Source organism: Thalassophryne amazonica, chromosome 7 (assembly GCF_902500255.1).
Source record: "Thalassophryne amazonica chromosome 7, fThaAma1.1, whole genome shotgun sequence".
In the NCBI taxonomy this organism is placed as follows: Eukaryota; Metazoa; Chordata; class Actinopteri; order Batrachoidiformes; family Batrachoididae; genus Thalassophryne; species Thalassophryne amazonica.
In genome coordinates, this window is record NC_047109.1 from 12,785,329 (window position 1) to 12,798,503 (window position 13,175).

A 13,175-nucleotide genomic window follows, 5' to 3' on the forward strand; every position below is an offset into this window, starting at 1 on the left:
TTAGTCCACAACAAAAAGGAGCCCTCATGCGCGCATGATTGCAATTGCGATTGCCAGCCATGGAACGGTCCACTTATCCTCACTCAGATCCACAGCCAGAGATCATTTTCAAGGTCCACTCGGCCATAGAATAATGTCCAGGTCCACTCACTCTCAGGTTCTGATTGTGCGCGCACATAATGTCCGATCGCAGCTCTGCCTTCAAGTCAAATTCTGTCAGGATTGTGGCACATTAGAGAGTCCATTATCTCCCTTGTAATTTCTACAATTAATCAAGAATGCTGTAGTTTTTCATGCAGACAGACATTTTTTAAACACATCAGTGTCTGTATGGTGATACATAGGGATTATGACTTCCTGTTTCTACACCAATGTGCCTCACACTGGGCCTCATGTATCAATGTTGCACACTTGTGGCGTAAATTTATGGCGTAAACTTGAAATACACCAAAGTCACCGTGACATGTATCAAGCAGTGCGCACCTGCCCATTTCCGGCGTACGTCTGACGTGATCTTGATAAATGCGGCGGGTGGAAGCGATCGTAATTATAATAAACACGCCCATAAATATTCAGACTCCGCTTCAGACGCACCCTCATTTTACGACATGGAAGCCGAGAGACGGCAATGAAAAAGAACTCCACCAATCACAACGTGTGCCAGTAGAGCGTCAAAAGCGGCCGTCGTATCAATTGTTTTGTAGTATATAATCAATAAAGTGTTACAGTGGTCCCTCATTAATCGCTGGAGTTACGTTCTAAAAAATAGCCCATAATACGCGAAACCGCGACGTAGTCAGCGTTATTTTTTACAATTATTATAGACATTTCAAAGCTGTAAAACCCCTCACTACACAGTTTATACACTTTCTCAATCAGGCATGAACATTCTCTCACTTTTCTCTCGTATGTAAACACTCTCAAAGTTCAAACCTTAGTAGGAAAATAATACCAAACTGTTTTCAGGCCCAAACATTTGTTTGAGAAATAAAAATAGAATGTTTTCCTATAAATAATTATGATGGCATTTAGAACTAACGAATTAATTTTAATGATCAACGAATGAGGTCGGACACATAAGAAATTATTAATAGTGACCAGTATTTCACAGATCGGGCCTCTGCGTCCTGACGCCGTGCCTTTTTCCACTCACACCTGGCTGCAGGTGTTTGTTTCCGTGTGACAAACACAGTTATGAGTAGTTGTTGGTGCTCTTTTCTCTTCTGGGCAACAAGATTCTTATAAACAGATACACAGAACACTGTAAAAAAAAAAAAAAAGGCATGCAAAATTGGACTAAATACTCCGAGACTCCGAGGCCGCGAAAGGTGAACCGCGTTATAGCGAAGGACCACTGTATTCTCTTTTCACGTCAATAATTCTTGACGTGGATATTTGCTCGCTCAATTAATAAGACACGCCTAATCTGTCAGATTTCTTTATTTGTTAAATGTATTTCTGTATTTATTTTATTGTGACAACCGAATGGAGACGACAAAACCTGGTTGCAGCACGGGCGAATTAAGGGAATGACAAAACTACAGTTGTTATTATCAGTTTCATTGTCTAAAACGATCACACCACATGAAGTTAAGCTCAGCGCTGCTCTGGCTCCAGGCTCGAAGTCTGGAGAAAAAGGCGAGCAGCGCTGTCTTTGCAGTCAGCGCTGTGACCACGGATCGTGCTCCATAACAATCCCGCAAAGGCGGGATTTGTATTGATTATTATGTAGGGGGCAAATCTATTATCAGGGGCAAATCTGAGGTCAGTATAGACATGCCAGCATAAACATAAACTGATCCTATCCTGTCAGATTGGAAATGAACTTGATATTAAATTCATACAGCGGGTCCTGTAATGTCTGACTGTTCTGAGCGTTCCACTATAGGTTTTTACATACATGCAAACATGGTATGTTCTTGCATCAGAAAAACCACGATCACGCTTGTGAAAGTCGTCATTCATGTGCATGCTCATATCTTCTCTCTGTAGTTTTCTCTGGACCCCTCCCCAATCGGACCGGGAGTGACATGTTTAGCCGCATGTTCTCCTTGAAATGCTGGCTGTCTGAGTGGTGTCTAAAAAAATGACGTGGGCTTCATAGATAATTGGCAAAGCTTCCGGGGAAAACCTGGTCTTGTTAGGAGAGACGGCATCCATCTCACTTTGGATAGAACAGCTCGTATCTCTAGAAATCTGGCCAATTTTATTAAACCCTCCAAATCGTGACTATCCAGGGTTGGGACCAGGAAGCAGAATTGTAGTCTCACACACCTCTCTGCAGCTTCTCTCTCCCTGCCATCCCCCCAAATACCCCATCCCCGTAGAGATGGTGCCTTCGCCCAGACCACCAACAACCAGTAAAAATCTATTTAAGCATAAAAATTCAAAAAGAAAAAATAATATAGCACCTTCAACTGCACCACAGACTAAAACAGTTAAATGTGGTTTATTAAACATTAGGTCTCTCTCTTCTAAGTCCCTGTTAGTAAATGATATAATAATTGATCAACATATTGATTTATTCTGCCTTACAGAAACCTCGTTACAGCAGGATGAATATGTTAGTTTAAATGAGTCAACACCCCCGAGTCACACTAACTGTCAGAATGCTCGTAGCACGGGCCGAGGAGGAGGATTAGCAGCAATCTTCCATTCCAGCTTATTAATTAATCAAAAACCCAGACAGAGCTTTAATTCATTTGAAAGCTTGACTCTTAGTCTTGTCCATCCAAATTGGAAGTCCCAAAAACCAGTTTTATTTGTTGTTATGTATCGTCCACCTGGTCGTTACTGTGAGTTTCTCTGTGAATTTTCAGACCTTTTGTCTGACTTAGTGCTTAGCTCAGATAATTATAGTGGGCGAGTTTAACATCCACACAGATGCTGAGAATGACAGCCTCAACACTGCATTTAATCTATTATTAGACTCTATTGGCTTTGCTCAAAATGTAAATGAGTCCACCCTGAAAGCCCCCTTCTGTCTGATTATTTCTTAATAACATTTACATTAACTTTAATGGACTACCCAGCAGTGGGGAATAAGTTTCATTACAGTAGAAGTCTTTTGGAAAGCGCTGTAACTAGGTTTAAGGATATGATTCCTTCTTTATGTTCTCCAATGCCATATACCAACACAGTGCAGAGTAGCTACCTAAACTCTGTGAGTGAGATAGATTATCTCGTCAGTAGTTTTACATCCTCATTGAGCACAACTGAAAAAGAGAGCCTTAAATCAGAAGTGCCTGACTCCATGGTATAACTCACAAACTCGCAGCTTAAAGCAGATAACCCGTAAGTTGGAGAGGAAATGGCGTCTCACTAATTCAGAAGATCTTCACTTAGCCTGGAAAAAGAGTCTGTTGCTCTATAAAAACCCCTCCGTAAAGCTAGGACATCTTACTACTCATCACTAATTGAAGAAAATAAGAACAACCCCAGGTTTCTTTTCAGCACTGTAGCCAGGCTGACGAAGAGTCAGAGCTCTATTGAGCTGAGTATTCCTTTAACTTTAACTAGTAATGACTTCATGACTTTCTTTGCTAATAAAATTTTAACTATTAGAGAAAAAATTACTCATAACCATCCCAAAGACATATCTTTATGTTCGACTGCTTTCAGTAATGCTGGTATTTGGTTAGACTCTTTCTCTCCGATTGTTCTGTCTGAGTTATTTTCATTAGTCACTTCCTCCAAACCATCAACATGTCTATTAGACCCCATTCCTACGAGGCTACTCAAGGAAGCCCTACCATTAATTAATGCTTCTAAATCTTAAATATGATCAATCTATCTTTATTAGTTGGCTATGTACCACAGGCTTTTAAGGTGGCAGTAATTAAACCATTACTTAAAAAGCCATCACTTGACCCAGCTATCTTAGCTAATTATAGGCCAATCTCCAACCTTCCTTTTCTCTCAAAAATTCTTGAAAGGGTATTTGTAAAACAGCTAACTGATCATCTGCAGAGGAATGGTCTGTTTGAAGAGTTTCAGTCAGGTTTCAGAATTCATCATAGTACAGAAACAGCATTAGTGAAGGTTACAAATGATCTTCTTATGGCCTCAGACAGTGGACTCATCTCTGTGCTTGTCCTGTTAGACCTCAGTGCTACTTTTGATACTGCTGACCATAAAATTTTATTACAGAGATTAGAGCATGCCATAGGTATTAAAGGCACTGTGCTGCGGTGGTTTGAATCATATTTATCTAATAGATTACAATTTGTTCATGTAAATGGGGAGTCTTCTTCACAGACTAAGGTTAATTATGGAGTTCCACAAGGTTCTATGCTAGGACCAATTTTATTCACTTTATACATGCTTCCCTTAGGCAGTATTATTAGAAAGCATTGCTTAAATTTTCATTGTCACGCAGATGATACCCAGCTTTATCTATCCATGAAGCCAGAGGACACACACCAATTAGTTAAACTGCAGGAATGTCTTACAGACATAAACACATGGATGACCTCTAATTTCCTGCTTCCTGACCTCTAGTAATACTGTGAGAAATCTTGGAGTTATTTTTGATCAGGATATGTCCTTCAATGCGCATATTAAGCAAATATGTAGGACTGCTTTTTTACATTTGCGCAATATCTCTAAAATTAGAAAGGTCTTGACTCAGAGTGATGCTGAAAAACTAATTCATGCATTTATTTCCTCTAGGCTGGACTATTGTAATTCATTATTATCAGGTTGTCCTAAAAGTTCCCTGAAAAGCCTTCAGTTAATTCAAAATGCTGCAGCTAGAGTGCTGACGGGGACTAGAAGGGGAGAGCATATTTCACCCATATTGGCCTCTCTTCATTGGCTTCCTGTTAATTCTAGAATAGAATTTCTTAGGGACCTCTTAGTACCATATCACCCCAATAGAGCGCTTCGCTCTCAGACTGCAGGCTTACTTGTAGTTCCTAGGGTTTTTAAGAGTAGAATGGGAGGCAGAGCCTTCAGCTTTCAGGCTCCTCTCCTGTGGAACCAGCTCCCAATTCGGATCAGGGAGACAGACACCCTCTCTACTTTTAAGATTAGGCTTAAAACTTTCCTTTTTGCTAAAGTTTATAGTTAGGGCTGGATCAGGTGACCCTGAACCATCCCTTAGTTATGCTGCTATAGACTTAGACTGCTGGGGGGTTCCCATGATGCACTGAGTGTTTCTTTCTCTTTTTGCTCTGTATGCACCACTCTGCATTTAATCATTAGTGATTGATCTCTGCTCCCTTCCACAGCATGTCTTTTTCCTGATTCTCTCCACTCAGCCCCAACCAGTCCCAGCAGAAGACTGCCCCTCCCTGAGCCTGGTTCTGCTGGAGGTTTCTTCTGTTAAAAGGGAGTTTTTCCTTCCCACTGTCGCCAAGTGCTTGCTCATAGGGGGTCGTTTTGACCGTTGGGGTTTTTCTGTAATTATTGTATGGCTTTTGCCTTGCAATATAAAGTGCCTTGGGGCAACTGTTGTTGTGATTTGGCGCTATATAAATAAAATTGATTTGATTTGATCTTCGTAGAGACACTTTCCAGTATAATCTGGAGGCCAGCATGTCGCTGCGGCAGCGGCAAGAAGAAGGACCCATGGCCTACTTGAACCGAGGACAGTTCTACGCTGTGACGCTGGCTGAGACTGGTGTCAGATCCTGCCTGCACCAGCCCAGAGGCAAAGTGCGGGTGAGTGGACTGCCACCGTCACAGGGGCCTGATGGAAGCCTGTCCACTAGTGAGAAATGCACCATGGGAGTGTCTGAGCTGCAGCGGGACAATGTTGTACAGGTGAGGGAGGGTAGACGATCACTGCGGTATTGGACAGGTAGAGCAGGGCACAGGTGAGGGCTTGGATGTAAACCTAGTGAAGGTTACTAATATAAATACACCACTTCAAACTTTAGTTAGCTTTTTTCCCCACATGATTTTTCTTGTGTTTCAGCCTATGTTTGCAATTTTTTTTTAAAGTTATTTTTTGGGCTACAGAGTGTCATCATGGTTGTCTTTGGAGAAGACAAGTGTAGAGACGAGCAGCTTAAAAATTGGAAGTACTGGCACGCTCGCCAACACACCGCCAAGCAGAGAGTCCTCGACATTGGTAAGAGAACTTTTCTATTGCAGGCACTTTTTTGAAGCAAGGTTCAGTTCATTTAAGTATAATTCAGGGTAAACAGCGAACTTGCTCAAAGAAGATATTGCTCTGGTGTTGTATGTTGATTTCCAATCTGATGATCAAAATTTGACATAGAAGTGGTGAAAGAAAAGTCTTTGTAAACTCAAGCTGTGACTTTCTTTCACGAAGGGATAGCGAAGCTTGTAGATTGGTGGATCACATTTATTGAAGTTAAGGGAGACTGTGTTGAAATAACTAAATCTTTCTCTTGTGAGGTTTTCCGGGTGTAGGCTGAAAACCTTTTGATGGCATTGGCTATCATATTAGCACAAAGGGACACAAACGAGTTTCAGAAGTTCCTGCTATACTGAAAGATAACTGTTCAAAACACCTATCAATGTAGTTTCATAACACTGGTAAGAAAACTGTTCATGGCAGGAGTATATTCCCTTCAAGTAACTGACTTTTCAAGATAGTAATATTTATAGTCAGCAACCAACCTTGTTTTCAAGTTAGCTTAGGGTGACCATATTTTGACTACCAAAAAACCAGGACACTTGGCCCGGCAATGAGATCCTCAAGTGATACTTGGTTGGCAGCAGGTACTAATAAACAGAACCGGAATTGTTCGCAGAACCGGAATGATAATACAATTGATGGAATGATTGACAGAACAGCACCTTACTATGCCCCTTACTCTCCAGTTATTGATAACCAATCTCAAGATAATGTCCCCTCCCCCCATCATGTTCAAAGCACAAACTTATCTCTTTTCTGTCCCAAATAGCACTAATGGCCAGGATAGCAGATTGCCATATTGGAAAATTTGCCCTCACTAATACTAGATGACGCCATACAAGCTACTGTTGTGCCCTTCCGTTGCTGTTCTGTCAAGAGTTTGGGGCTTCTAATGTTGACCTATAGCTTTATATAAGTGGCTAAATAACCAGATCATCTCATCAATACTTGTTTTGGGTGTAATATAAGCAAAAATGACCCATTCTGCCAATTACCAGTTGTTCCGGCAATTAGTAGCTCATCGAATGCCGGTCAATTTAATGGCCCAATGAAAACCAGGACATTGTTATCACTTTCTAAAAAAATGCCAGGGCGGACAGGATAGGACATGAACATAGGACATGTCCTGGGAAAACGGGACATTTGGTCACCTTAAATTAGCTATTCAAGCTGCCTAATAGCTACAACAGCTAGCTAGCCTGGCTGTGTACTTAAAAAATTCTGTTCTGCTAAAATGTAAGCTATTCCAAAAACAGATCAATGTAATTTGCTGCCAATGGCAAGACAAGAGTAGCTCGTATAAATGGATCTAGTAGTCGGCAACCAAACTTGCTTTCAAGCTACCCACCCTAGCTAGCTGTGGCACATGTCCCAATTTTGGAAAATCCTTAAATATAAACTGTTCTGAATTAGAGAATGTATCTGTGTAGGCTCTCAGTTGTCCAGGTGGTTTCCATAGTAGAGAAGCTTGAATCTTTGACTGGACTGGGTTGCTTGACGCGACGATGTTTCGCTTCAAATCGCAGAAGCTTCCTCAGCTAAAATTCTTGCTCTGGTAGTCTGACTTCTGTCTGACCCTTGTCGAGAAGAACAACCAGAAGCCACAAAAGCTGGAGTTTTAAACCTAACCAGACAACTCCTACTGAGAGGCAGACTGCTATTGGCTAGTGACTAAACAGTTGTTTTAATTAGCATCTATTGTGCTCTAGTTAGCACCCTCCTAATGACAGGGTAGCTGTCCCTCCTAACAATGGGACTGATGCCTCTCCTGATGGCGTGAATGACTCATTACCATGAACAAAAGACTGAAACTGCTTTGATCTGAGTACCCCATTGTAAACAGGGGACAAAGCGTGTCTCAGACCCCCTCCCCGGTTAAGGCTGGGTTTCAAGTGTTTCACATAGAATGCCTCTTTCACCCCTCTCTCAAGCCATTTCTTCTCTCTGGCTAACATTTTAACTTCCTTGTCCTCAAACGTGTGGTTAGTGTCTTTAAGGTGGAGATGAACTGCAGACTGAGGTCCACCGGAGCCCTCTCTGCGGTGCTGGTATAGCCTTTTGTGTAAAGGTTGCTTAGTCTCGCCTATGTAGTGTTCGTTACAGTTTTCCTGACATTCCTGATAGAATATACTACATTGCTCTGTTTGTAACTAGGGATCCTGTCCTTAGGGTGAACTAATTTCTGTCTCTTCTGTTAACACCTTGAGTTGCATTACTCTGAATAACTCTAGTGGAGACTATCCCAGCAGTCATAAGGCATGAGGTGGGTACACCCTGGACAGGACGCCAGTCTATGGTAGGACCACATAAGGACAGACAAACCCACTCACACCTGCACACACACCTACAGTAAATTCAGAGATTCCTTTTCACCTAACCTGCATGTCATGGAAGGAACCCATGCAGACACGGGAAGAACATGCACACTCCACACAGAAAGGACAGGGCTCATTGTGTTCAGAAAAATCAAATAAAACCCCTTAGGTTTGATGCTTTGTGAATAGGTGGCCTTTCCCAAGTGTGTTGACTCCAAGCGACACTCAACCGTCACGTTATTCCAGCGGTGTAACTCACAACACGCTTCAAGTTTAAATGTCAAAATCACATTTGCTGGCGTGAAACCCGACACAATTTGTATAACAGTCATTTCCTGATTCCCACAGCGGCTCTGTGCACAGACAGCCAATGCGTCATGAGCTGAATAGTCGTTAAGAGGAGAAAGAGGCGGGGGCCTGGACTGAGGCCATATGTATTATGTTAAGCAGGAGACAGGCCTCAACCTGTGTATGAATGTGTTGTGTTTTTACCTGTGCACACTCATCCTCACACTGTGGTGGAGTTTAGCACCTACTGTACACGGAGGAAAGCAAACAGGAGGAGAGCTGGTTACCTGGCAACTCACATGAAAATTTGACACAAATGAGGGTGTCACAGAAGCTTGATCCTCCTCCGGAATCAGCCAGGCCACAGTCTTGGAAGGACCTCGTCTAGGGTCACACAGATCATATAAGAAATTTGCCAAAGATATGAACAGTGATGGGGGGGAAAAAACTAAGAAAATGACAAACGTCTGGTATCTGTTTTACACGGTATGTTACAGTCTAATGGGGGTTTGACCCTCCTCCAAGATCAGCCACATCTGGGTCCAGATCCACATTCTAAAAAGATTCCTAACGGTTTGTCGAAAATGGTCTGTTAATGTTTTAGTGATATTGCATGAATTAATTTAGAAACTGTGACATACGAGCTCAAAGTCTGCACATTTTTTTTTCTTTTTGAACAAAAAATTCTTGCGATGACTCCGTCCTCAGCAAAACATCAAAACTACTTCACAGATTTTGACAGAATTTCCGCCACAGATAGATATTAGGCCATGGAACACACCCATTAAATTTTGGAGGTGATCTGGATTCTGGATCAAGATTTCACTTTATAAAGGCTTTGGAGGATTACGTCAAAACTTCTTCATGGATACAACATCACGATATAAAACCAAGATCAGGAAGACACTATTTTGTTTCAGCTTGTGAATTAAATATCAGATTGCAACATCTTGATCAGTCAGATCATTGTGGATCAGTATGCAATTATTACATTGTGTTGTGGAATCTGGATCCAGGTAAAGTCCAAGTCACGATGGAAACCACATATCTGGTTTTTTGAGTCTTCTTCAACCCTTGGTGGACGTCAAAAATCTCGGATTGCTCTTGTATATTATTACTTTTGTTGAAGTGCCTTTTATTGTCACTGTACATACATATATACAACCCCAATTCCAATTAACACATTTCAAAAAAGCTGGGACAGGGGCAACAAAAGATTGGGAAAGTTGATGAATGCTGAAAGAACACCTGTGTGGAACATTCCACAGGTGAATAGATTAATTGGAAGCAGGTGAGTGTCATGATTGGGTATAAAGGAGCATCCCCAACAGGCTCAGCCGTTCACAAGCAAAGATAAGGTGAGGATCACCACTTTGTGAACAACTGCGTGAAAAAAAAAAATAGCCCATCATTTTACAACCCCAATTCCAATGAAGTTGGGACGTTGTGTAAAATGTAAATAAAAACAGAATACATCCATCCATCCATCCATCTTCCACCGCTTAGTCCAATTAAGGGTCGCGGGGGGCTCGAGCCTATCCCAGCAGTCATAGAGCACGAGGCGGGGTACACCCAGAACAGGACGCTAGTCTGTCGCAGGGCCACAAATAGACAAACAAACACAGACACACCCACACACACACACCTACGGACAATTTTAAAGATTCCAATCCACCTAACCCGCATGTCTTTGGATGTGGGAGGAAACCGGAGCACCCGGAGGAAACCCACGCAAACACGGGGAGAACATGCAAACTCCACACAGAAAGGCCACGGGAATTGAACCCACAACCTTTTCGCTGTGAGGCAACAGTGCTAACCACTAAGCCACGCAAATTGCAAATTGTCTTCAACCTATATTCAGTTGAATACACCACAAAGACAAGATATTTAATGTTCAAACTGATAAACTTTATTGTTTTTGTGCAAATATTTGCTTATTTTGAAATGGATGCTTGCAACATGTTTCAAAAAAGCTGGGACAGTGGTATGTTTACTACTGTGTTACATCACCTTTCCTTCCAACAACACTCAATAAGTGTTTTGGAACTGAGGACACTAATTGTTGAAGCTTTGCAGGTGGAATTCTTTAACATTCTTGCTTGATGTATGACTTCAGATGTTCAACGGGGTCTCCGTTGTTGTATTGTGCGCTTCCATAATGCGCCACGCATTTGGGAACTAAGGACACTAATTGTTTAGCTTTGTAGATGCTTTGTAGCTACAAAGCTTTGTAGATGGAATTTTTTCACATTCTTGCTTGATGTACAAATTCAGTTGTTCAACAGTCTGGGGTCTCCGTTGCTTTATTTTGTGCTTCATAATGCCTCACACATTTTCACTGGGTGACAGGTCTGGACTGCAGGCAGACCAGTCTAGTACCTGCACTCTTTGACTACGAAGCCACGCTGTTGTAACACGTGCAGAATGTGGCTTGGCATTGTCTTGCTGAAATAACCAGGGACATCCCTGAAAAAGACGTTGCTTGGATGGCAGCATGTGTTGCTCCAAAGCCTGGATGTGCCTTTCAGCATTGATGTGCCATCACAGATGTGTAAGTTGCCCATGCCATGGGCACGAACACACCCCCATACCATCACAGATGCTGGCTTATGAACTTTGCGCTGGTAACAATCTGGATGGTCTTTTTCCTCTCTTGTCCATGATTTCCAAAAACAATTTAAAATGTGGACTCATCAGACCATAGCACACTTTTCCACTTTGCGTCTGTCCATTTAAAATGAGCTCGGGCCCAGAGAAGGCGGCGGCGTTTCTGGATGTTGTTGATGTATGGCTTGCACTTTGCATGGCAGAGTTTTAACTTGCACTTGTAGATGTAACGATGAACTGTGTTAACTGACAATGGTTTGGTTTGTTGGTTTTCGGCCTTGCCGCTTACGTGTAGAAAGTTCTCCAGTTTCTCTGAATCTTCTGATTATATTATGGGCTGTAGATGATGGAATCCTTAAATTCCTTGCAACTGTTGGACTATTTTTTCACACAGTTGTGATCCTCGCCCCATCTTTGCTTGTGAATGGCTGAGCCTTTTGGGGATGCTCCTTTTATACCCAATCATGACACTCACCTGTTTCTAATTAGGTGTTCTTTGTGCATTCATCAACTTTCCCAGTTTTTTGTTGCCCCGTCCCAACTTTTTTGAAACGTGCTGCAGGCATCTATTTCAAAATGAGCAAATATTTGCACAAAAACAATAGGGTTTATCAGTTTGAACATTAGATATCTTGTCTTTGTGGTGTATTCAATTGAATATAGGTTGAAGAGGATTTGCAAATCATTGTATTGTTTTTTTATTTGCATTTTACACAACGTCCCAACTTCATTGGAATTGGGGTTGTAGTTTTATAATATCTATATTTTGAAGGGGGGCTCTATATGCAATCTCTGGCTTTGTTCAGGACTTGATTTTTGGCAAAACTATTTAAAGAAAATGTGAGTACGATACAGATATGTTGAAAAATCACTCAACATTGGAATCTGATGTTTGAGAACGAATCTGCTCCTATAAATACCAACACCCAGTTATTTTTTGTTTTTCTGTCAGTCGTGTTTGTGCTGCAGCTGGGAATCATTACAGGACAGAAGCCAAATGTTAAAGTTTAACACCCACTGAGAGAGTTTTTCTCATCTGGGGGAGGGGAGGTAACGGTCTAGTGGTTAAGCGTTGGGCTTGAGACCAGAGGATCCTTAGTTCAAATCCCAGCCTGACTGGAAAATCACTAAGAGGCAATGTCTTTAATCCCCGAGGTGCTCCTGGTGTGTCGTGAGCACCTTGCATGGCAGCACCCTGACATCGGGGTGAATGTGAGGCATTATTTGTAAAGCACTTTGAGCGTCTGATGCAGATGGAAAAGCACTATATAAATGTATTCCATTTACCATTTATCTGTACAGCTGATTACAAAGAGAGCTTCAACACCATTGGGAACATCGAGGAGATCGCTTACAACGCTGTGTCCTTCACATGGGACGTCACCGAAGAAGCAAAGGTAATAAGAGATGTGGAAGAAACAAATGAAGTTGTGATTTTTGCCTGTTTGTTCCTCCTGAGGTGAGTGATGAGTAAACTATCCACAAAACTAACAAGTCCTCGCATCCATCCAGCCCTCGGGGGAGTTCTGGGTCCTCGGAGGTGAGGTGCTACATTCCGGTGATTGGTCACTTAGCTGCTCCGGTGGTTGGAGAATCCTGATTCAGGTTTTCTTTCGGTGAACAGAACATACTTATGGTTACTGACTCAAGTCATGATATCATTTGCATCTCATATTTTAAAGGTCATGGAAACGCTTAATAGTCACCTCTGTTTGGATCGTATCATCTCACACTCATGATGTCATGATGACCCAGAGCGCCTGATGGAGATCCAGCTGACCCTGGACCTAATTCTGTTAACTGCCAACTGTTAGTCTTCATAATGATGTTGTTGTTAACTAGTTTGCAAAGCC

General features: G+C 42.0%; 1 protein-coding gene across 4 annotated transcripts in view; it reads left to right on the forward strand.

Annotated features, from left to right (window-relative positions):
- LOC117513633 (grainyhead-like protein 2 homolog) overlaps positions 1–13,175 on the forward strand; it is a 53,100-nt gene that overhangs the window by 13,861 nt on the left and 26,064 nt on the right. For 2 of the 4 annotated variants that reach the window (XM_034173862.1, XM_034173861.1), the window contains exons 5-7: positions 5,508–5,766; positions 5,965–6,076; positions 12,625–12,719. In XM_034173862.1, coding sequence (XP_034029753.1) covers positions 5,508–5,766; positions 5,965–6,076; positions 12,625–12,719 — 466 coding nt within the window. The remainder of the gene's footprint in view (positions 1–5,507; positions 5,767–5,964; positions 6,077–12,624; positions 12,720–13,175) is intronic. The other 2 variants (XM_034173863.1, XM_034173864.1) reach the window with 1 other exon arrangement.